The sequence below is a fragment of the Ailuropoda melanoleuca genome, chromosome 2 (assembly GCF_002007445.2).
Source record: "Ailuropoda melanoleuca isolate Jingjing chromosome 2, ASM200744v2, whole genome shotgun sequence".
NCBI classification, from domain to species: Eukaryota; Metazoa; Chordata; class Mammalia; order Carnivora; family Ursidae; genus Ailuropoda; species Ailuropoda melanoleuca.
In genome coordinates, this window is record NC_048219.1 from 139,268,024 (window position 1) to 139,289,578 (window position 21,555).

General features: G+C 42.2%; 1 protein-coding gene across 1 annotated transcript in view; it reads left to right on the top strand.

Moving 5' to 3' along the window:
- Positions 1 to 21,555, top strand: part of MYO3B (myosin IIIB) — a 368,137-nt gene that overhangs the window by 242,044 nt on the left and 104,538 nt on the right. The window contains exons 26-30 of the mRNA XM_034642243.1: positions 484 to 595; positions 1,529 to 1,691; positions 3,271 to 3,351; positions 16,785 to 16,901; positions 21,417 to 21,513. Of these exons, the coding sequence (XP_034498134.1) occupies positions 484 to 595; positions 1,529 to 1,691; positions 3,271 to 3,351; positions 16,785 to 16,901; positions 21,417 to 21,513 (570 nt within the window). The remainder of the gene's footprint in view (positions 1 to 483; positions 596 to 1,528; positions 1,692 to 3,270; positions 3,352 to 16,784; positions 16,902 to 21,416; positions 21,514 to 21,555) is intronic.

Genomic DNA, 21,555 nt, shown 5'->3' on the forward strand with positions numbered 1-21,555 from the left:
TGGACATGTAGCTCAGCAGACTGATTCAGGAGTATTAGGCTGTGATCACTTTTGCTATCTACGAATTGCTTCAGAGGGTACTTTTGAAAGCAGAGTCGAAATTTATACAATGGGATTACAAATTATTTTATAATAATGCTAACACATAAAATGATGACATTCACTATAAGGGCTGTCTAAATTTCTGTTTTCTTAAAGGATTAGATACTTTGATTTTGCATGCAAAAGATGCAAAATATTCATTGAACGTGAATTATAAAGTAATATTGAAAGTGAAATACACATAGCAGAAAATATAAAAGTAAGTAAGAGCCAGGTTAATAAGCATAAATTGTAAACCTTTTACTACCTAGTATGCTAATATTGGTGCTCAAGAAATATTTACTATTAAAAAACAAGGCATGGTAGTGGGTCCAGAGCATATCTACTATACTGAATCAAATGATAACTAAAAGTGTTATATTTTACTCTTTTATTTTGTAGGTATTATTACTTGGCATTCAAAGCACATGAAACACCTCTTGCTAGCAAAGAGAGCTGTGTTGCTATCTTGGAAAAATCCAGATTAGATCACTGGGTTCTGGGAAAAACAAAGGTAGTTCTTTCTTTTTTGTTTGGATTGTCACCTGTGATGCTCTACTGTGTATCTTTGCCTCTTGTCAGTGATATGAATGGCTCTGTAAGTTGTGTGGCTTAGCAGACAACACCCCAACCTAACACTGATCTTTGCTGGTCTTGGGTCAGGAGTCCTAGGACCTCTGGACAAGAAGAGGAGGGTTTGCCTCCTGTTCTGCATGTAGTTTGAGAGAACCACTTAACATTTCTAGAATGAGAACTTTGAGTTCATTTAAAAAAGTCTCTTTCTAAATGTTACTTATTCCAGCACCTCATGGAAATACACAAATCTTATTAATGACAGTAAGGAGTATCTTTTACAGTTTTGTCCATTTTTCATTAGACTCACGTTGACTGTGTACCCTGATTAGTAGTCTCATCGTGTATAGCTTTTCATTTGGGGGAACATCCCATCCCTGTCCCAGGTTTTTATGATCCGTTCTGAATTGCCATACAAAGCCAGTCACAGCCTGAGTGTGGGGGCAACACAGTTGCTCCTCAGCAGGAATTAGATCAGTGGGTCATTTAGGTCGTTCCCCTTCTGAACTTCCACTGTTGGCCACGGATCCGTTCGGTTGGTTAGTGCCTCCATCAAAGGCTGTGGAGATAGATAGTAGAAATCAAATTGAGAAAATAGAACTCCTGGCAGATATAAAGCAGACTTGGAGAACCTTTGGGATCTCCTGAACCCCGTTAACCCCATCATCTGTTTATATGAACAATCAAGGATTGGCTCAACCTGAGCCGATGTATTGTGCTTGCTCCCAAGAAGTCAGTAATCTTAGCATAGAAGAAGTCACTGTAAACTTTATGTAGATAATGGTTTTAATGTTTTTATTATGAATATTCTGGAGTAGACTGAATCTCTGTTTGGGAGCCCATATGTAATGCTAAAACTAATATCTCATTTCAGGTTTTTCTCAAATATTACCATGTTGAGCAGTTAAATTTGCTGCTGCAAGAAGTCATAGGCAGAGTGGTTGTGCTGCAGGCATATGCCAAGGGGTGGCTTGGAACCAGGAGATACAAAAGAATCAGAGAGAAGAGAGAGAAGGGGGCCATTGCCATCCAGTCAGGTAAACAGTCCTGAATCTTGTTATTTCATCTAGTACTGGGGCCACTCTCCTGTTGCTTTTCTCAATGGCTTCTCTTCTTCCTTCCCTTCTTCCTTTCTTTCTTCCTTGCTTCAGCAAGTATTTATTGGGTGCCTGTTGTAGGCCCTGTGCTAGATGCTGGGAATATAGCCATGAGCAAGACCACCATGGTCCCTCTGACCTCCACATAAGCAAACAAGCCACCACGACACAGTGCGGTGAGTGGCACAGTAGAGGCAGTGTGAAGTGGGCAGAGGGAAAACCCAGTTCACACAGACTTGTGCCCCTTCTCCCAGACGACTGATGTAATATACTCCCCAGGCCCATCACCAACTTCTCAGCATCAGAATTACTAATACCCTTTCCCAAAGGCTCTTCTAACACAGACAGAGCTTATAAACCAAAGGAGCAAATCACCAGGCTCTCTCATATGCCCAGCCTGTTCAGTGCCTCTTTGCATGTGTGTGTCATTTGTGTTACAAACAGCGTCTGAGCTTCTGTGCTGTTGATGAGTGGTAAGAAAGCATCAGATCTTGAACATAGTGGACAATTTCCTTTGTGCTCTCATAACCCAGAATCCCATTGTCCACTCTGGACTTCATGACCGCACTCAGGAACATGGAGAGCTGTGATGCTAATGGGAAGGACAAAAAGGTGAGGTGGTCATGCTTCTGGTGGGCATCTTAATGTCCCAGTCCTGTGTCTATAGGATTCAGCACACCCCCAGAGATTTCTCTTTCTCTTCTCCTCATCCATTTTCCTTGCTTTCTGCCTTACTATCGCATATTTTCTTCTCCTGAAGCACAGTTCTTGGCACATGGTTCACCAACACCAAATGCAGGTGTTGTGCTACTAATTATTCCCCTTGACTCCTTCCTTCCTTCCTTTCTTTCTTTCTTTCTTTCTTTCTTTCTTTCTTTCTTTCTTCCTTCCTTCCTTTCAGAGAGAGAGAGTGCACAAACGGGGGGTGGCAGACAGAGGGAGAAGCAGGCTCCCTGCTGAGCAGGGAGCCCAATGTGGGGCTTAATCCCAGTACCCTGGGATAATGACCCGAGGCCAAGGCAGATGCTTAATCGACTAAGCCACCCCGGCTCCCTGACTCCCTTCTTTATTTTTCACTCCTTCAAATTTCATGTTCGTACCTTCCTCCCAAATAAAAGAAATCGAACAGGTCAGGCTATTCCAGTTCTTTCCTACTGTCCCGACAAACCCCCCTACTCTGAAGTCCTGAACACAGAGCTTCCTCCAGGGATTGGAATGACAGAGAGCTGCCTCACCTGGGATAGAGGTCCTCAGTGATTCATAAGTAGAATCCAGAGTGTTCTGGAAACTCAGTGCCGGAACAAAAATAACTCCTCAGAAGCATCTTGGAGGCCCAGCTAAGAGTACAGAGAGGCCCCTTTTCCCCATCATTGCTCACATATCTCTGCTTATTTTGTTCAGTGAGAAAGCAGGAAGGAGGACAAGAGGGGTAATAGATTGGAGGGAAAACAGCTTATATCAATTCGCTGGCACGTTCTTAAATTAATGTCATTCCTAGCACATGGTTTTGTATTTTTAGCCTGGAGAGGATATGATGCTCGGAAGAAATTTAAGAAAATAAGCAACAGAAGGAGTAAGTCTGCGGTTCCTATTCAAGCAGGTAATTAAAACATCATTTTCATAGCATCCACTTGAAAATATTCTGTGATTGAGTTCATATGATTTCAGAAAGCTGAGAGGTAGATAATTCAGGAGTCCTGGAATCGGAGTTGTGAGTTCTAGTGGGGGTTCTAGTGCTTGTTCTGGCACACCCCTGGCGTGATGATGAAAAGGCTGACAGCAAGCATTTGCTGCTTGCCATACTTGTGTGAGGAGACTCTCAGTAAGTGCTCTAATATTCCCGAGTTTATAGAGAGGGCAACAGTGGCACAGAGAAGTGTAGTAACTTGTCCACAGTCACACAGCTGGTCAATAGCAGAGTCAGCATCTGAACACAGGCAGATCTGATAAAATCACTTCATATACTGACGACTGAACAAGTCCCTTTCCTTCTTGGAGTCACACATCTGTCATCTGTGAAATGAGAGCACAGGCGCAAGTCCGGTTAAGTCTAGAAGGTGTGTGGCAACCTTGGAATTCTCTGATCATATGCAAGACTCATCTTTCAGCATCACAGAGATAAGAATAGCTCCGGTACTTTCCCAGCAAATGGGATTTCCCACACCCTGGCCTGTATGTGGCTAAGGTGGTCCTCTGGGCCCTGTGGGGTTAAGCTGTGGCTCAGCTGGAGCCTGGCTGCCTGAGTGCTGCTGAGCTCTGGTTCCTGCCTCATCTGACCTGTCCCTGGCTCCTGGGTGGCTCTGCTCTTCTGCAAAGGCAGTATCCACAGTGCCTGCCAGCCTGGGTTCCCTTCATCATTGGAAGCCGTATATGCCTATGTGAGGCCCGGGCAGAGCTAGGCCCCAGAGCCTGCCTGGAGCTCCAAGACTGTAAAAAAGTGGAGACAGAATGGAAGAGCAGTGGCCAGTCCAGTGGACTCCATGAGCCGGAAGAGGGATAGAGTTTCAGAAACTGCTGCCTCGAAGCAAACTCTTCAGTAAAACAGCTGCAACCTTTTCGAGGTGGTCCCTGCCCAGAACCTGGCTCCAGAAACTCTTCTTCAGCCACTGTAGAGACTGACATCTTCATTCAGAACCAAAATATTTGGAAGAAAGGGATGTCATTTACATGCAAATGTGTAAGTTTTAACACCGTCCCCTAGGAATTTTAAGCTTTACAACTTCAAAGAGTTCATTGGAAGAAGGATCCAGTTCTAGTTGCGGCTTAAGAAAGACAACTCAAAGTGCATTTGTTCCCTCCTTGCTCACCTCCACATACCACACCGCACCACACAGCACACGCACACGCATGCACGCACCCCTCCCCCCGCACGGTCTTCTGGACTGATTTCTGATCTTGCAGTTTGGCCCAAAGCCCAACATATGTTTTAAAATACAAACTTTGGGTTATGTATTGTTGATCCATTGTGTCCAGTATATAGGATCATAAATCACATTTTCTCTCTCTGAAAATGATCTTTGGAGGGATCCCCATTTGCAGTCTGTTATTGCCAAGTGAGGGCTGCATGAAAACAGAGACAGGCTTGCTTCATCATCCTATCAGGCCAGTCGTGATTGCATTTTCAGTAGAACACCTATGCAGTAGGTACCATCAAGTGTAATTTTGTTTTGCAGAACTGGAGAGAACACATGTCTTCAAGGTGCTTCTTTTTTTTAAGCTTTGGAAGCACTCCCCCCCCCCTTTTTTTTAGCCCAGCAGCTTGTGTCCCTACTTATCAAGTGGCATAGGGAACTTCCCTTAATTGAGTCTACAGGGGCTTGGGCAGACATGAGGACATTGAGGGTGGTACTAATGCCCCCTCTCCCTCTTGGAAGTAGTGTGGCAGCCACAGCAAAAGCAGGCAGAGTCTCTTTGCCCTTTAGTCCAACACCACGGACAAGAATTGAGGTGCTGGTATTGTGTTAGCAGAAAAGATGCCTCGATAGGGTAACAGCATTTGCAATTTTATGGGCAGTTTACTTTTACGTGAGAATGTTTTCCTTATCCATGGTTGTGTTTATCTAAAAAGCAAAGCAACTCATTCCAACTTCTCTGTTTTGGGACGTCTTCTTCCCAAAGCTTAATCTTCTCATTACAAGCTCTTCTTCACACGACTAGGATGTTTCTGAGTAGAACAAGCCCCAGGCCTAGTGGTTCCTTTACTTGTAAAGCCACACGACTAGGATGTTTCTGAGTAGAACAAGCCCCAGGCCTAGTGGTTCCTTTACTTGTAAAGCCTGCAGGAAGGGGCTTAGGGACGTTATCCTAGCACAATCATTTCTGATTGTTTTCGAAACTTACTCTCTCATTTATTTATTTATTTTTAAAACAAATCATTTCACTTGAAATTTAGATTCTATGGAATGCATTTCTTTGTTTTCAAGTTCTGGCCCATTGCNGAAAACAAACGGAAAAAAATACCCTAGGTACATACGCATCCATTTCCTACGTGTATAACATTGCACCAGCAATAAAGAGCCTCTATGAGATGTGGGGAATCTCCGGGAGAGAGAGCTAGGGATCCCAAGCAAAACTATAGTTTATCAGTCCCCCCCCTTTTTTTTTGGCCAGGGAAACAACTTTGAATGTCATCTTGGTGAGAAGTGACATGATTTGTGTGTTTTTATTATTTGTTAATGCTGATAATAGGCTCTTGCCAAAGGAAAACATGCTCTTTTAAACAACAAAGAATTTAAAATTACATAGCTTTTTAATTAGAAAGATAAGATGACACATATTAGTTTTCAGATAGATGGTGTATTCTAAGTAAAAAGTAACGGTTATATGTCATTCCCTTACTAATTATTTTTTAAACGACCTCTTTGGTGTCTACAAAGTAGATATAACTAGATTTATTCAAATAAAAAAATGCATACATTCCTCAGTAGATACTATCAAAACACATAACCTGCAGGGGATTTTTAAAAGGTCCACAATATCTCATTCTTTAAGTTTTTGAAAGCACTGTTTTTAAAATGCTCCTCTAATTCAAGATCTGTTTTTTAAATGAGAGCAAAGTGGTGGGCTTCCCCACATCAGAGGGAAAATGCCTCAAGTAGGTGACAGGGGAGCCAGTGGAGTCCTAGGGCCTGGCAATGGAATTTCAAAGAGTGTCTCCAGGAAGGAGTAGGCTCTTCCGGCCCCTCTTTCCCATTCTCTTCCAACTCCCAGGAGCAGGAAGAGCCCACTGGTTTACAGCACATTTTCGTCTAATTGCTTCAGTGCAGTGGAAAATGTTTCCCCTCTCTGTCCTTCTTTAACTTCCCACTTACTCCCCCTCCTTGGCCCTTCCAACATCACAGATAAACGATGGCCATTTCTCCTTCTGATGCCTTTTGGGGAGTGTGCTTTTTAGAGTCTCAACCATGACTGCCAAGAGGTAGGCTTCTTTGAGCCTATGAACCTGAATTTTAAACCAGATTCAGTTGGAACCGCTGGGTGCATCATGTGACACTGGCCAATGAGAGTTGCTTTAAATGCTGCTTCCTGAGGGGAAAGCAAGCATCATGTCCAGAGAGGTTCCAGCACACTTGGGTACAATTTCAGATAGCAACCTATCAGCGGCTATTTAACTTCTTTTAGAAACTTGACCCTACTTCATAACAAAACCAAAGTTTTGTGTTTAAAACTGCCTGAATTTTTAAACCTCTCTCAGGTAAGGCCTCCTGGTCTTTTCTAACTTTAAAAGTTTGGTTCCTTTAGCACTGTTCGTGAGTTGGCAGTGACTGGATGGTTGTAGTAATTTCCTGGAACTAGATTTCCAGAAATATCCCTAGATGTGCAGGACAACGGTATTTTAAATTTGGAAATGTCTTTTTTCATTCACTATTTATTAAGTATCTACTGTATGCTGGAGCTACCATGGTGAACGATGGATTTAATTTGGGGCATCAAATTTCCCATCTCTGATACAGAGGGTGATAAAACGTGCTGTTCCTCAGAAGGATGCTGTTTGCACCAATCAGGTACTCTGTATTATGTCAACGCATATTGGGAGGGAGTTCTATAAAACTCCAGTGAAATACAAAGAGTCAAAATCATTCTAAAATATAGCTGAGGATATACATTGAAATAACCCATGTTTCTTGAAGGTAAAAATGATTACAGGAGGTAGTTTTCATTCTGACAAAGCTGTGCGTAAGCAGATTGTTGATCACAAGCCAAAAAGTAGAGGAAGCTCGAATGAATATACCATTGAAGGCAAAGATCTACTTTGAACTAACAGAAGGAAATCAAGCACACCCTCGACCACTCCTCTCCTCTCATCTCTATTTCCCATTCTACCTCTATTCCACTGTTTCTTCACTCACTCCAAAAGACTCCTGGTCATTTCACACAAACACTTCCTCAAAATGTGAGAGAAGACAGGTTCCAAACTCTTCTTGGCCATTGGGCAGGAACCATCTACTTCTCCTTTCCTGTTGTCTTAAGTCATACCCATACAAGAGTAAAGCAACATCTGGGGGAAAGTGTTAGCTAGTGTATCCAGGCTTGAGATGAACTATGAGGTGCATGCTAGCTCCACTGCCTTCTAAACCTTTGTTTAATAGAAGACAGAGTACCTTCAAGTTCATGCGAGGAGTCCTGCCCAGTGTACCTGCACGCAGCCTGGTTTTCTCTAGCTCTCTCTAAGTAAAAAGTTGGGGCTGATTTCTGACAGCTATAGGCTTAACATTTTAGAGGGGGAACATGTTTGTGGGGACAAGCGTTGTGCTTTACTTTGGGAAAATGTGCCTTGTTTGTGACAGGACACATACAGAGACATATAAGACATACAGGACAGGACATACAGAGAGCCCCTGCAGCTTGGCTTAGAGGAAGTGGCGTGCAACAGAGAGAAGGCCTGGTCTGTGGCTTCAAGTTTTCTGTCAAGAAATGGGCCCTGCCAAACCTCACTTGGGCACAAACAATGGAACTCTTGCCATGAAATAACTTGGAATGCAAAAGAATGTCCTTTGCTATGAAATCAAATTACTCTCCATGTTAGAATTAAATGCCCTGAGTGCTGTTCACCTAATGCACAGAGAGGAAGCTATGAAGAGCCAACATGGGTTTGAGGTCTGATTGTGACTGATACATTGACATGGCACAGAACTGTGCTTAAGATGAAACTTTGGTGCAGCAGTTTGCACCCCCAGGACTTAAGATTAAACTTTCAGAGGAAGTCCATGAGTACTTCAACTTTGAATCAGCTTTTCCATTCTGGACCTCCTATAGAGCTCCAGAATCTGGCCGCAAAGAGGTGCTGCCCAAAGTGGCATCTTTACCACCTCAACCTGCCAACTATACTCAACATGATTGTGATCAATAACACACTCAAGATGCCTTTATTCTATATCTTTAATTTTTTTCAAGTTTCTTTTTTTCCCATATGGAATCATAGTTATTTAGGCTATATCCACATAATAGTAAAGAAACATTTAGACAGGCGAGAATTCAACCACTGAACCACCAATGCTAAAGAAACATTTAGGGACAAAATTAACTGCTCTGGCAAGAGTGATTGGATTTCTTTTCCTCAAAAGACTCCTGTGTGTAGAAAGGCAGATATTGTTTTCCTTAACAGATGGAACATAAGCACAGAGAATTTAAATAAGTTGTCTCTCCTTATGTGTTACGTGAGCTAACTATTGGCTGGGGCACCTGGATGGCTCAGTTGGGTGAGCGTCTGACTTTTGGTTTTGGCTCAGGTCATGATCTCATGGGTTGTGGGATTGAGCCCCATGGCAAACATCACACTCAGTGGGGAGTCTGCTTGAAGATTCTGTCCCTCTTCCCCTCCTCCTATATGTGCTTCCTCTGGTGCCCTCTCTCTCTTTCTCGCTAAAATTAATAAATCTTAAAAAAAAAAAAAAGGTTGGTATCAAAGCCCTCTTCTCAGTCTTCGCCTAGTGCTCTTTCCAGTAGGCCACACTCTACCATTTGTTTCCATCTTGGATATAGCACATGGACATAGGGTACCAGTCAAAGTTTTGGGAAGAGTTTCATATACCAACCTGAGCAAGTGGACTTTGGAGTCAAAAAAATTTACTTTAACCAAAAAAACCCCACTAAAATCTGATTAAAAAATGGGCAGAGGAGCTAAATGGACTTTTTTCCAAAGAAGACCTACTGATAGCCAACAAACACATGAAAAGATGCTCAACATCACCATCGTCAGGGAAACAGAAACCAAAACCACAATGAGATGTCACCGGACAGCTGTCAGAATGGCTAACATCAAGAAGACAAGAAATAACAAGTGTTGGTGAAGTACATGGAGAAAAAGGAACCCAGGTACAATGCTGGTGGGAATATAATTGGTGCAGCCACAATGGAAAACAGTATGGAAGTTTCTCAAAAAATTAGAAATACCATATGATCCAGTAATTCCACTACTGGGTATTTACCCAAAGAAAATGAAAACATTAACTCAAAAAGATATATGCACCCGTATGTTAACTGCAGCAATATTTACAATAGTCAAGATATGGGAGCAATCTAAGTGTCCCTTGATAGATGAATGGATAAAAAAGAAGTGGTATATGTACACAATGGGATATCCTACAGCCATAAAAAAGGATGAGATCTTGCCATTTTCAACAGCATGGGTGGACCTAGAGGATATTATGCTAAGTGAAACAAGCTAGACTGAGAAAGACAAAGACCACATGATTTTGCTTATATGTGGAATCTAAAAAACAAAACAAATGAATAAACAAAAAGCAGAATCAGACCTATAAACACAGAGAACAAACTGATGGTTGGCAGAGGGAAGGGGAGCAGGAAGATGGACAAAATGGGTGAAGGGGAGTGGGAGATATAGGTTTCCAGTTATAGAATGAATAAGTCATGAGAATAAAAGGTACAGCACAAGGAATACGGTTAATGGTATTGTAATAGCATTGTATGGCGACAGATGGTAGCTACACTTACGGTGAGCGTAGTATAATGTATAGAGATGTTGAATAACTTTGCTATACACCTGAAACTTATGTAATGTTGTGTGTCAGCTATACTCAAATTCTAAGAAAAAGGAAAGAAAAACGAACAATAATCGACTTTAAATCTCTACTACGCCACAATTTGTCATATGGTTTGGGGGAAAATTACTTAACTTCTGAGTTTTAGTTTCCTCACCTATAAAATGGAACTCATGAAGGCCTAGTTCTCAGGACTGTTGTGAAGATGATCAATTACAGATAATACATGCAAAGCATCCTGCATGGTACCTGGCATGTGGTAGATACTCAGTAAATGTTAGTTCCCTCTCTGTACCCCCTTCCTAAATATGAACTTCACTGGGAAATAAATCTGTCTGTATAGTACTCTTCAATGGTGAGCATAATAATACTATAACTTCAAAAAGATGAAACCATTTCTCTCACTTTTGGAGAAAAAAATAGTACCTGTCAAATCCTAAAACACAGTTACAATAAAGCCTTTATAAAAGAGAGAATTTTCCGGGGCGCCTGGGTGGCACAGCGGTTAAGCGTCTGCCTTCGGCTCAGGGCGTGATTCTGGCGTTATGGGATCGAGCCCCACATCAGGCTCTTCCGCTATGAGCCTGCTTCTTCCTCTCCCACTCCCCCTGCTTGTGTTCCCTCTCTCGCTGGCTGTCTCTATCTCTGTCNCTCGCTGGCTGTCTCTATCTCTGTCGAATAAATAAATAAAATCTTAAAAAAAAAAAAAGACTCTTAAAAAAAAAAAGAGAATTTTCTAAATCTTAAGTCTTGCTTATCTAATGGGGAAAATTAAAATACAGTAGTATCATGTGAAAGATCTGAAGTGGTTTTACTTTTGTTTTTGTAAAGAACTNTAAAAAAAAAAGAGAATTTTCTAAATCTTAAGTCTTGCTTATCTAACGGGGAAAATTAAAATACAGTAGTATCATGTGAAAGATCTGAAGTGGTTTTACTTTTGTTTTTGTAAAGAACTGTGCTCCATCATGCCAAGAGCTTGATTCATTTGTGTAGATAAATTTCTCACCGGCCTCAAAGTTGTTAAGATTTAGGTGGTATGCTAATGACATCATTTTTCCCATTCACTGGTTTGAGGCCCTTCTGAAACTTGTTCTGTAAAATAGCAAGTCCCCTCCTCACCCCCTTCCATAAAGTCGGAAATTCTAAAATCCAGGAGTTAAATATCACCCAGATTTGCTGCCTGCTGGTGTGGAAAGCAAGTTGCCTTTCAGATGTCTAAGGAGTTGGAAGATCTCAGTGTGCATATCATGTTTAACCCACAGCGACGGGTGATTGGCAGCATTACAGCTGAGCGACAGCCATATGGCTAGGAGTTCAAACCCCAACACGGAGAACCATAGCAGGATCATGGCTTGATTTGCTGTGGCCATGAAGTCTAAACCACCAAGCACAGAGGTGGAGGCAGAGGTGACAGCTGGTAGCCATTCTCGTCAATAAAGTTGTGACAGTTGAGATGTACAAGCAACCAGAGCCTGCTAATTTCATAGACTTTGAGCCAAGTACTTAGTGTCAAAACCAGCTATGGTCAATGATACAAATGGTTGTGAAGGGTCCCTCGTCAACAGCAAGGCTCTCCCCACCAGACACTTTCGTCCTAGTGGGTTAAAAATGGATCCTGCTTTCCAGGAGCAATCAGTTTGAGAAGACTTTATCTTTTAATCTTTTTAGGTTCTGGTGATTTTTAAAAAGTCATATTTATTGAGATATAATTTATATACAGTAAAACTCAAAACAGTTTGATAAAATTGGATGAACAGGTAACCCCCTTCACAATCAAAAATAGAATTTCCAGAAAGCTCTCTCATGCCCCTTCTGTTACCATCCTTCCCCCCACCCTTAGCTCCTGGTGACCACTAATGGGTTTCTGTCCCTATAATTATGCCTTTCCCAAAATGTCATAGAAATGGAGTAACACAGCATATAAGCTTTTGCATCTAGCTTCTTTAATTTAGTATAATACTTTCACGATTCATCAGTGGTGATGCATTTAACAGTAATTTATTCTTTTTCATTGCTGACCAGAATTCCAGAGTATGGATATACCGCAGTTTTGCCAATTATGGCTAAATGACATTTGTTTCCAGTTCTGGGTGACTATGAATAAAGCTGCTATAAACATCTAGAACTTTATCTTTTTAGGAAAGATTTATGGAAAGTGAATAACTTTGATTTATAGGAAATTAGAACTGCATAAGCTGGAATGATCATAGAGGTGGGAGTTATTTCCTTTTTGATTAACAAACAGAAATACTTTCCTAACATGCTATATTTTTGCATAGCAATTTCTAGTTTATACAAGACAGTTTCACTCACCTTATTTTTGTAATTATCACAGTAACCCTGAGAAGCAGGTTCAGAATCTTACCCCATTTTACAGATGGTGGCTAAGAAAACTCCCTGCAATCCAGACCGCCCAACTCCTGATCTGGTGTCCTTCCCCTAAACATTTCCTGAACATCCTGTCCATGCAGAACACTCTGCTAAATGCTTTTGGGGTGGTCACAAAAGCAACATGAAATTTATTCTTTTCCCCATCGAGAGGGGCAGAGGAGCTAAATGGACTTTGATGCTCTACATGTCAGCAGGTAAATGTGAATTAAAACAACAATATACTGTTATACACCTACTAGAAAGGCCAAAATCGGGAACACTGATAACATCAAATGCTGACGAGAATGTGGAACAACAGGAAGGTCATTCATTGCTGATGAGAATACAGAATGGTAGCGCTACTTGGAAGACAGTGTGGCAGTTTCTTACAAAACTAAACATACTCTTACCATATGCTCCAGTATTCATGCTCTTTGGTATTTACCCAGAAGAGCTGAAAACTTATGTCCACACGAAAAACTGCACAAAGATGTTTGAGGCAGCCTTATTCATAACTGCTAAAACTTGGAAGCAACCAGGATGTGCTTCAGTCGGTAAATGGATAAATAAACTGTAGTACATCCAGACAATGGAATATTATTTAGTGCTGAAAAGAAATGAGCTTTCAAGCCACAAAAAGGCATGCAGGAAATATAAATGCATATTACAAGGTGAAAGCCAGTCTGAAAAGACTACGTACTGAATGATTCCCACTATGTGACATTCTGGGAAAAGCAAAACTGTGGAGGCCGTACAAAGATCAGTGGTTGCCACGGGTGTGGGAGGGGTTAATGGAGCCCAGAGGATTTTTTACAGCAGTGAAATTACTGTATGACGCCAGGATGATGCATCTATGTCATTATAGTGTATCCAAACCCACATCATGTACGACATTGAGAGTGAACCATAATGTAAACTGTGGATTTTGGGTAATTAAGAAGTGCAAGTGTAGGTCCATCAGCTGCAGCAAATGTACCGCTCTGGTGGGTGGTGTTGATAGTGTATGCCTATGTGGAACAGGGAATATAAGGGAAATCTCTGTACCTTCCTCTCAGTTTTGCTGAGAATCTAAAACTGCTCTTAAAAATACAATCTTCTAAAAAGGAGTGGGAGAAGCTCAGATGGAACCAGGACAGACACATCTGCCCCAGCCTTAAGAGGAGTGCTAAGCTAGAGCCAACTAACACAACCACAAGAAACAAACAATCTATGAAGCTTCCTCCGGTCATTTTTAGAAGCAGGCGGGGCATATATTATAAGGAGTAAATCCCACCCAAGGCCGCTGGGAATCGGAAAAAAACAGAGTGACAGTCCCTGGGTGCTCGAAGGCAAGGGGAATTCCCGAAACAGCGATGTTCCAGGGCAGACAAGAAACTGATCTCTAGGATAAGGGAAAACCTTCCTCCTTAGTTTCCAAGTTAGAGAAAGCAATTACCAGGCAAGACTTTCTTTGAACTCAGTCAAAGTTTGACCGGGATAATGACTGGAATTAAGCACTGGAAAATCAAAGTGGAAAATGTTCTCGTAGGCCTGGAATTACCAGAATTGTTTTATGTGGAGACCACGGTTTCTGATGTGGCTGTTGAAAAAAAAAAATCTGTCAGTGAGATTCTATGCTTTAAAAAAAAGCATTTTACTTTCTCACTGCTGCTTTTGGTGGTATTTGCCTGTCAGACCTCCCACAAGTTGGCCTCTTTATGTTCTGATAAGATGGCTACCGACCAGCTGTCATTCCAGCCAGAAACGACACGGGCTCCTGGTGCAATTGGCCAGCAGAAGTGAGGAGGGGAAGGTTGGGCTTTTGTGCCTCATCTGTATGCACCATCTCTGCCAGATACAGTAGGCACTGTTTGCCAGGTCCATTATGAGGGCAGGAAAACTTACCCAGCCTAGATCCCCAACCAAGAAATCTACCTAGACAGTGTCCCTGCTGGAAACCGTGCCTCTGGGTCTGTTCTCTGGGTGGGTCATCAAATGCCAGTTCAGGCCAGAGCCGCCTCCTGTGAGGCTGATCTGTGAGACTTTAGAGGCCCAGGCATGTGAAAGAAATAAAGTCTAAATTTTTACTTCCACTTATAAAGGAAAAAATGAAAGTAGAGGTTAATGATTTTTTAAATGCTTACATAAACGGGGCTGTACCATGTAATATTTAGGAATTCAGACTTTAGGGCAAAACTGCTTGGATTTGAACCCTGGCTCTGCCCACTCTCCAGCCATGTGTAACTCTTGGGCAAGTCATTTAACCGCTCTGGGCCTCAGTTTCCTTAACTGTAAAATGCGGATAAAAGTGGCCTCTACCTTTTAGAGTTACCATGAAGATTAATGAGTTAATTTTTTTTTAAAGGGCTTAGAACACTGCATGGAACATAATAATCCTTACATTTGTGTTTGTTAAATGACAATAATGGACATTTCCCTAACTCCTATTCTTAATACTCCCCACCCCCCAGCCAAATCAAGCTGAATACATGTACCTAATCTTTTCCTTCTATTTCTTATTTCTTAACATCTGTCAACTTTACCTCTTCATGTTAGTTTCCTAGGGCTACCATAACAAATTACCCCAAACTTTGTAGCATAAAACAACAGAAACTTATTCTTTTACAGTTCAGGAGGCTGGAAGTCCAAAATCAGCGAGGTTGGTTTCTACTGGAGGCTCCGAGGGAGAATTCTTTCCATACCTTTCTCCTAGCTTCTGGTAGTTCCTGACAATGTCATTCCTTGGCTTATAGACCCATTATTCCACTCTTAGCTTTCATTATCACATGCTTTCTCCCTGTGTCTATGTCTTCACATGGCCTTTTATAAGGAAACTAATCATTGGACTTAAGACCCACCTTAATCCATTATGACCTCATCTTAAACTAATTACATCTACGAAGACCTTATTTCCAAGTAAGGCCACATTCTGAAGTTCTAGATAGACAGGAATATTGAGGGGACTCTAATATACCCACCTCACCCTCTTAAAAGTTTTAGGGTGTCTAACATCTGTTACCTCATTTTATTCTTACCCTCTGTATTAGAATGTAAGCTCCATGAGAGTAGGGACTATATCTCTTTAAGTGTACTCTGAGGCAGCCAGCATTGCTTAACATGAGTTTGCTGGGCCACCTCAAGGGCATGGAGAGACATGGTGCCATCAGGCTGGGTGTGGGAAGGTGATGCTTGAGGTAAGAGAGTCACTCAGAAGGAGAAAGAGGGACAGGATGGAAAAAAAAAAAATCCCACAGAACAAGGTTTACATTGCAGGTCAGAGGAAAAGGAGATGGCACTGCCTCAGGGCAAAGCCTGAAGCATATCTCCTCTGTGGGGAGGAGGGGCCCTGCTACCAGTGTGGTTTCTTCTACAGCCAAGGAATCCAACTGGAAAGAACAAGCCCTCTTCAGATACCTGAGGTAGTCTGAGGTGGTGGAACATCTTCAACCCATCATGCCCTCGAGGGTCATGGAGAATGGAAGAAGACATGTGATAGCCAAGATAGACCCTTCAGTATTTTTCCACCCAAGTCATGAGCTGTTTTGGTAGAGAAGTATTTAGGTATTTATCAACATGAGCTAAGCTGACTGGACAATGAAAAGCTGCAATTGTGGTAGTCCTCAACCTAGTGGAATGTGTAGTCTCTTTTCCATGACAGCATTATTGGTTGTTGATCCCCAACTGTCAGTGAATAGGACTACAAGATGAAAGGAAAGGACAGACATGCGTAAGGGGCAGAGATGTGGAGGAAGGGAGGAGACCTTGTCCCTCCTTTTACTTCCCTGGTGGTACAACTGAAAAGGAAATAGGAAAACCATCCAGTTGTCCAACCGGAAACCCTGTCCTGGTACACTTAAGACCTCTATTTGTTACCCAGCTCCCTATTTGACTAATGCAATCATTGAGACAGAGGTTATCCGAATTATCAAGTCACCAAGCTAGTAGGGAGTTCAGTCAGGACAGTTACCAGTTCCCCTGTTTTCTACAATTAGCCCCTTTCCGACCACACTGTATTAAATCTTAAAAATAAATATCGAATCTGTTGGTGAGATTTATCACTTTGGAGCCTCAAACCATAAGACAAGTGTGGGTTTCCCTAGCCACATTGTGGGACCCACTTGGATAATTCATCCAGATGTGGGAGTATAAGCTTGATAAGTTCCTCCTTTGTTTCATTCCACAGGGCACCCTTCAGACCAAAGCAGAGATCTGCAGCCCACTGTCGCGGAGGATAGCGAGGAAAGTGCCCAGGATCAAGACTACAGTGAGCCTGGTGACCACACAGGTGGGATCATTAGAGGTTTGGGATGGGTGTCCTATATTCAGGGACATTCCAGAGAAGGTCCCAGAGATGAAAATGACCACCTGATATGGGCCCTCTGTTTTTCTGTAGGAGACAGCTGTTTAAATTCAGGGGCAGCCTTAACAGAGGATCCTGATCAGTGATTTCACAGAAGGAAAGAGTAGACAGAGATAAGCTCAGCTTCTCGGCAGCCGCCCCCTCTGCCTACTGATCTGTTAACTGGGGAAACCGGTCTAGTTGTGGCTCTCCTTACCGATTGCCTCTCCTCAACTCCTCCTCTTGGAGTGGATGCTGACATATTTCTGTCTGATCTACCTTGGGACTTACGAAAGTTCAGCTTCTCAAGAAGGTCTTTCTATGACCCTGACATTGGTACATCGATCTCAAACTGACGGAGAACATTTACGGTGGGGAGGAAGGCCATGGACAAGAAATTAAAAAAGAAATTGATTATCTGGTCTAAGCCACCCTCCATTAGTTAACATCATCATAAAATGAGAACATTAGACAGACTAAATAAGTGGTTTTTAAACATTTAAAAAATATTAGAGTCTTCCCTTTTTGCAGTTTGAAGTTTCTGGACTTCTGCTAGAAGAAGCTGTGATTTTTAAAAATATGGCCTTTAATGCTAATGCCAGCATTTTCTGAAATGTGAAGATGAGTTGCCCTGGATTTCACAGTAGAGTTTGCAGTTTATCTGCTGGGCCCAGCAAAGAGTTCCTGGGCACTTCCCACTCCTTTGGAATCTGCCACTCAGCCTCTGTTTCAAGGAAATACGGAACTGGGACTTTACCTTGGAGCAGGGAGGTTAGGGAGTAGGAGGGAAGGAAAAGAGGGGGAGCCCAGGGAGCAGCAATGTTTCCTGAATTTGAGGAGACTATTTGAGGGGGTGGAGACAGGATGCCTACCTGTTACTGACTCATGGCCTAGACCCTTTCTCCTTAGCAGAAGTCATAAATAGGAGGTCTTCCAGTGTAATCACCATGCAGATGTGTTTTGTTCGGTCAGACACAGTGTTTTTTTAAAAACTTTGAATCCAAATGTCTTTGGGTGGGGTGTACATTCTCTGGTTCACCACAGACCCCACCACTTCCCACCCTCTTTGCCTGACAGTGCACACATTTATGTTACCTGGGTGACCCCAAAGATATTTGAGTTTGCACTGCCTGCTCTCTCGTGTTTTTGGCCAAACACATTTCTGTCTTATTCCAAAATGGTCCAGTGGAGAATTGGCTTGACTTTCCTGGGAAAAATGAATGGCTCATTAAGCTCAATCTGACTTTGGAAAGATTCAACTCCTTCAGAGAAGTCCCTCCCAGCATTGCATTATTTCGTTGAACCAAAACACTTAGGGATGCTCTTCTGAGAAAAAGAGACCCCTATTTGGAGAAGCCTCTATTGCCCCACTTGCACGCACCTCAAGTCTGCTATGCAAGCTCATCATTGAATTTTTTCAGCCAAGTCACTGGTCTTATTTCTTTTAACTTGATCTATTCGCTTAGAATGGACCACCCTGTTTTACCTTCCTGGTTTTCTCCATATCTTCGTTTCTCCAATCTCCTTGTTCAGCAATTAATTTCCAAAGAGATGCCCGATGATTCCAGCTGTCACCAGGACATACTTAAAAATATTTCACAATATTGGGTTTTGCTTTGAACTCAATAGTTTGATGGCCTCCTTCTTATTGAAGTTTATGTTTTTACTCTGACTCAAATCCTTCTCCCTGCTCTTCAGGCAAAGCTGGGAGATGGAGGAACAGACTTCATCTAAGCTTTATTAGGAATATGCTGTAAGTTTTCTGTTTGATTTTTAAACTTCAAATAACTCTTAAAAATCAATATTTTGATGACTGAAGTGTAAATGAATAAGAAACATGGAATAAGTTTTTCCTTCAATTACATGAACAGAAATTCTGTGGGTTTTTATTGGAAACCCAAGCAAAGTAACTGGGGGCATTTACTAAGTGCCAAGTAAAGATGTTGGTGCTTCCTCTCTGGAGGTGGGCATAGCATCTTTCTCCTGAGAGTCCCAAACCAAAAGGGACTTGGTGATCTTTTCTTGCTTTGCTTTCTCCTCTCTGAATTACTGTTAAGCTGCTATTGCTCCTCTTTATTTTGAAGATCTCAGATAGGTGGAGACAACGGCAACCTCAGCTTTCCACATGTGTGATACCATTTAGGGTTTGATCTGTGCCTGGTAGGTAGCTCTCCATTCTGCTGAATTGGGCCAGAGGGCAGGTTAGAGATTATTCCTGTCAGTGTTCTTCTTAATAAGGAAAGAGAGTTATTTGTGCCCCCGAAGTAGGCTCCTCTTCCTCCTTTTTTAAGTCAATTCTTGCTTTTATGTTGCTTATCACCGTATTACAAGTGAGCTTAGGCCAAACAGTGTTTTAGAATTTCCAGGAGAGGACACCTGCCTGATCCTCTCACTGGAGGGGTTGGTCAATCAAGAGATGGCAGGGAAGGGAAGGAAGGGAATCAGGTCATGAAATTCTGGAAGGCTGCAGCTATTTTTCTTGATTTTTTTTTCTCTTCTTCTTTCAACATTGTTTCACTGTTTGGTCATAATGTTTTTTGTGTAATAATAAAAATATAATAATGTTCCACTAAAAATTTTATCTTTATTCTTTTGGTGTTTATAGCAATAATAATAACAACAACAACAACAGATGGTCTAATCTATCACTGATAGCTCGAAGAATTCCATTTCTTTTATGTAAGAGATATTTATGTCTAAGGAAACAAACTAATAACAGAATCAGAGCTTACTCTTCTCAGAATAGACAACATAAAACCATTGATTTCTATGTTCGTTTTTCTGCACTCTTCATCATGCTCTATGTTCAATCATTATAACTTTAACCTTTTACATTTTTTAAGATTTATTTATTTATTAGAGAGAGAAAGAGCCCGGGGGTGGGGGTGGGAGGGGTAGAGGGAAAGGGAGAGAGAGTCTTAAGCAGACTTCCTGCTGAGCCCAGAGCTTGACATGGGGCTCCATCTCACGGCCCTGAGATCATGATCTGAGCCAAAACCAAGAGTCGGACACTTAACCAGCTGCACCACCCAGGCGCCCCCAGCCTTACACATTTTATGCATCTTGTGCAGTATATCACAATTGCCAAGTTAACAGATTATCTTCACTGTTTATATTTTGGTTTGGATGCTTTTAGATGACCTGAAATAAGGATAGTAAATAGGGACAGTCTCTCCCCATACCAGTTGATTAGTAGTGACTGTGTGAAACTGTAATTCTCAGCCCTGGCCACACATTAAAATCACCCAGAGAGCTTCTTAAAATTGACGCCAAACCTACCCGAGGTCAGTTTCAGAATCTCTAGGGGTTAGGCTTAGGCATATTTAAAATCTTCCTGGGTGATTTGAATGTACAGCTAGGATTAAGAATCACTGATCTGGAGCAGTGTCTGTCAAACTTCAGCAGAGATCCAGGTCACCTTGAGGGCCTGTTAAAAACAGATTGCCAGCTCCCACCACTGGACATTCCAATTCACTATGTTTTGGATGGGGCCCAAGAATGTGCATTTCTAACAAGTGTCCAAGTGATGTTGATGCTTCATGTGTTGTCCTCATGACGTTGTGATCACGTGGCATCTGCACCATGGGGACTTCTGATGTAAAGCATGTTAAGAAGGAACTTGAGGGCCGCCTAGGTAGCTCAGTTGGTTAAGCGTCTGCCTTCAGTTCAGGTCATGATCTGGGGTCCTGGTCCAGCTTTCTGCTCAGCGGGAAGCCTGCTTCTCCCTCTCCTCTGCCTGCCGCTCCCCCTGCTTATGGGTGCTCTCTCTCTCTGTCAGATAAATAAAGAAAAACTTAAAAAAAAAAAAAGGGGGGGGAACTTGAAGCTGGAGAGCCTGGGTGGCTCAGTCAGTTGAGCATCCAGCTCAGAATTTCCGCTCAGATCATGATCTCATGGGTTGTGAAGTCAAGCCCCACGTCAAGCCCACCCCCTCCCATGGGAGTCTGCTTAGGATCCTCCCTCTCTCTCCCTCTACCTCTCCCCCAACTGGAGTAAGCTCACTCTCTCTCAAATAAATAAATAAATCTTAAAAAAAAAAAAAAAGGAACTTGAACCTGAATTAAGATTTAGTGGAAAAGAGGGGGATGATTGATTAGTTATGGCTGGACAGCCATGGTCACAGAAAAGAAGAATTGTATTTGTTCCTCCCACTCTTGAGAAACTTATCAGTAAACTGCCCTCATTCACCTCTCCTGGGGGCCTCTAATCTCTGTCCACTATCTCTATCTATTGCTGGAGAGAGGTAGCTTGTTTTCCCATAACTATGAATTATTTTACCCAGTTTGCTGGCTGGGATCACAGAATAGGTCAGTGTTGATGACGTGTCGTAGGCAAAGGCTGCGTAACACCATTTGGGCAGGGAGAGAGGTGCTGCGGAGTACGGATGGGTGCTAAAACCTACCCCTGCCTCTGAACTTAGCTGTAGATCTCTAAGTTTTTTGTTTGTTTTCTTGTTTGTTTTCTCTCTGTTTTGAGGGGCTCTAATAGATCATAAAAGCAGTCCACAAACAGAATTCAACGGTGGCCATGCAGTGACTTCAAGCAACTCTCCTGCTGACACTGAGAAAAATCGGTGAGTCTTATCCGTAGTGTTCCCAGTCTGAAACTCAGGTGT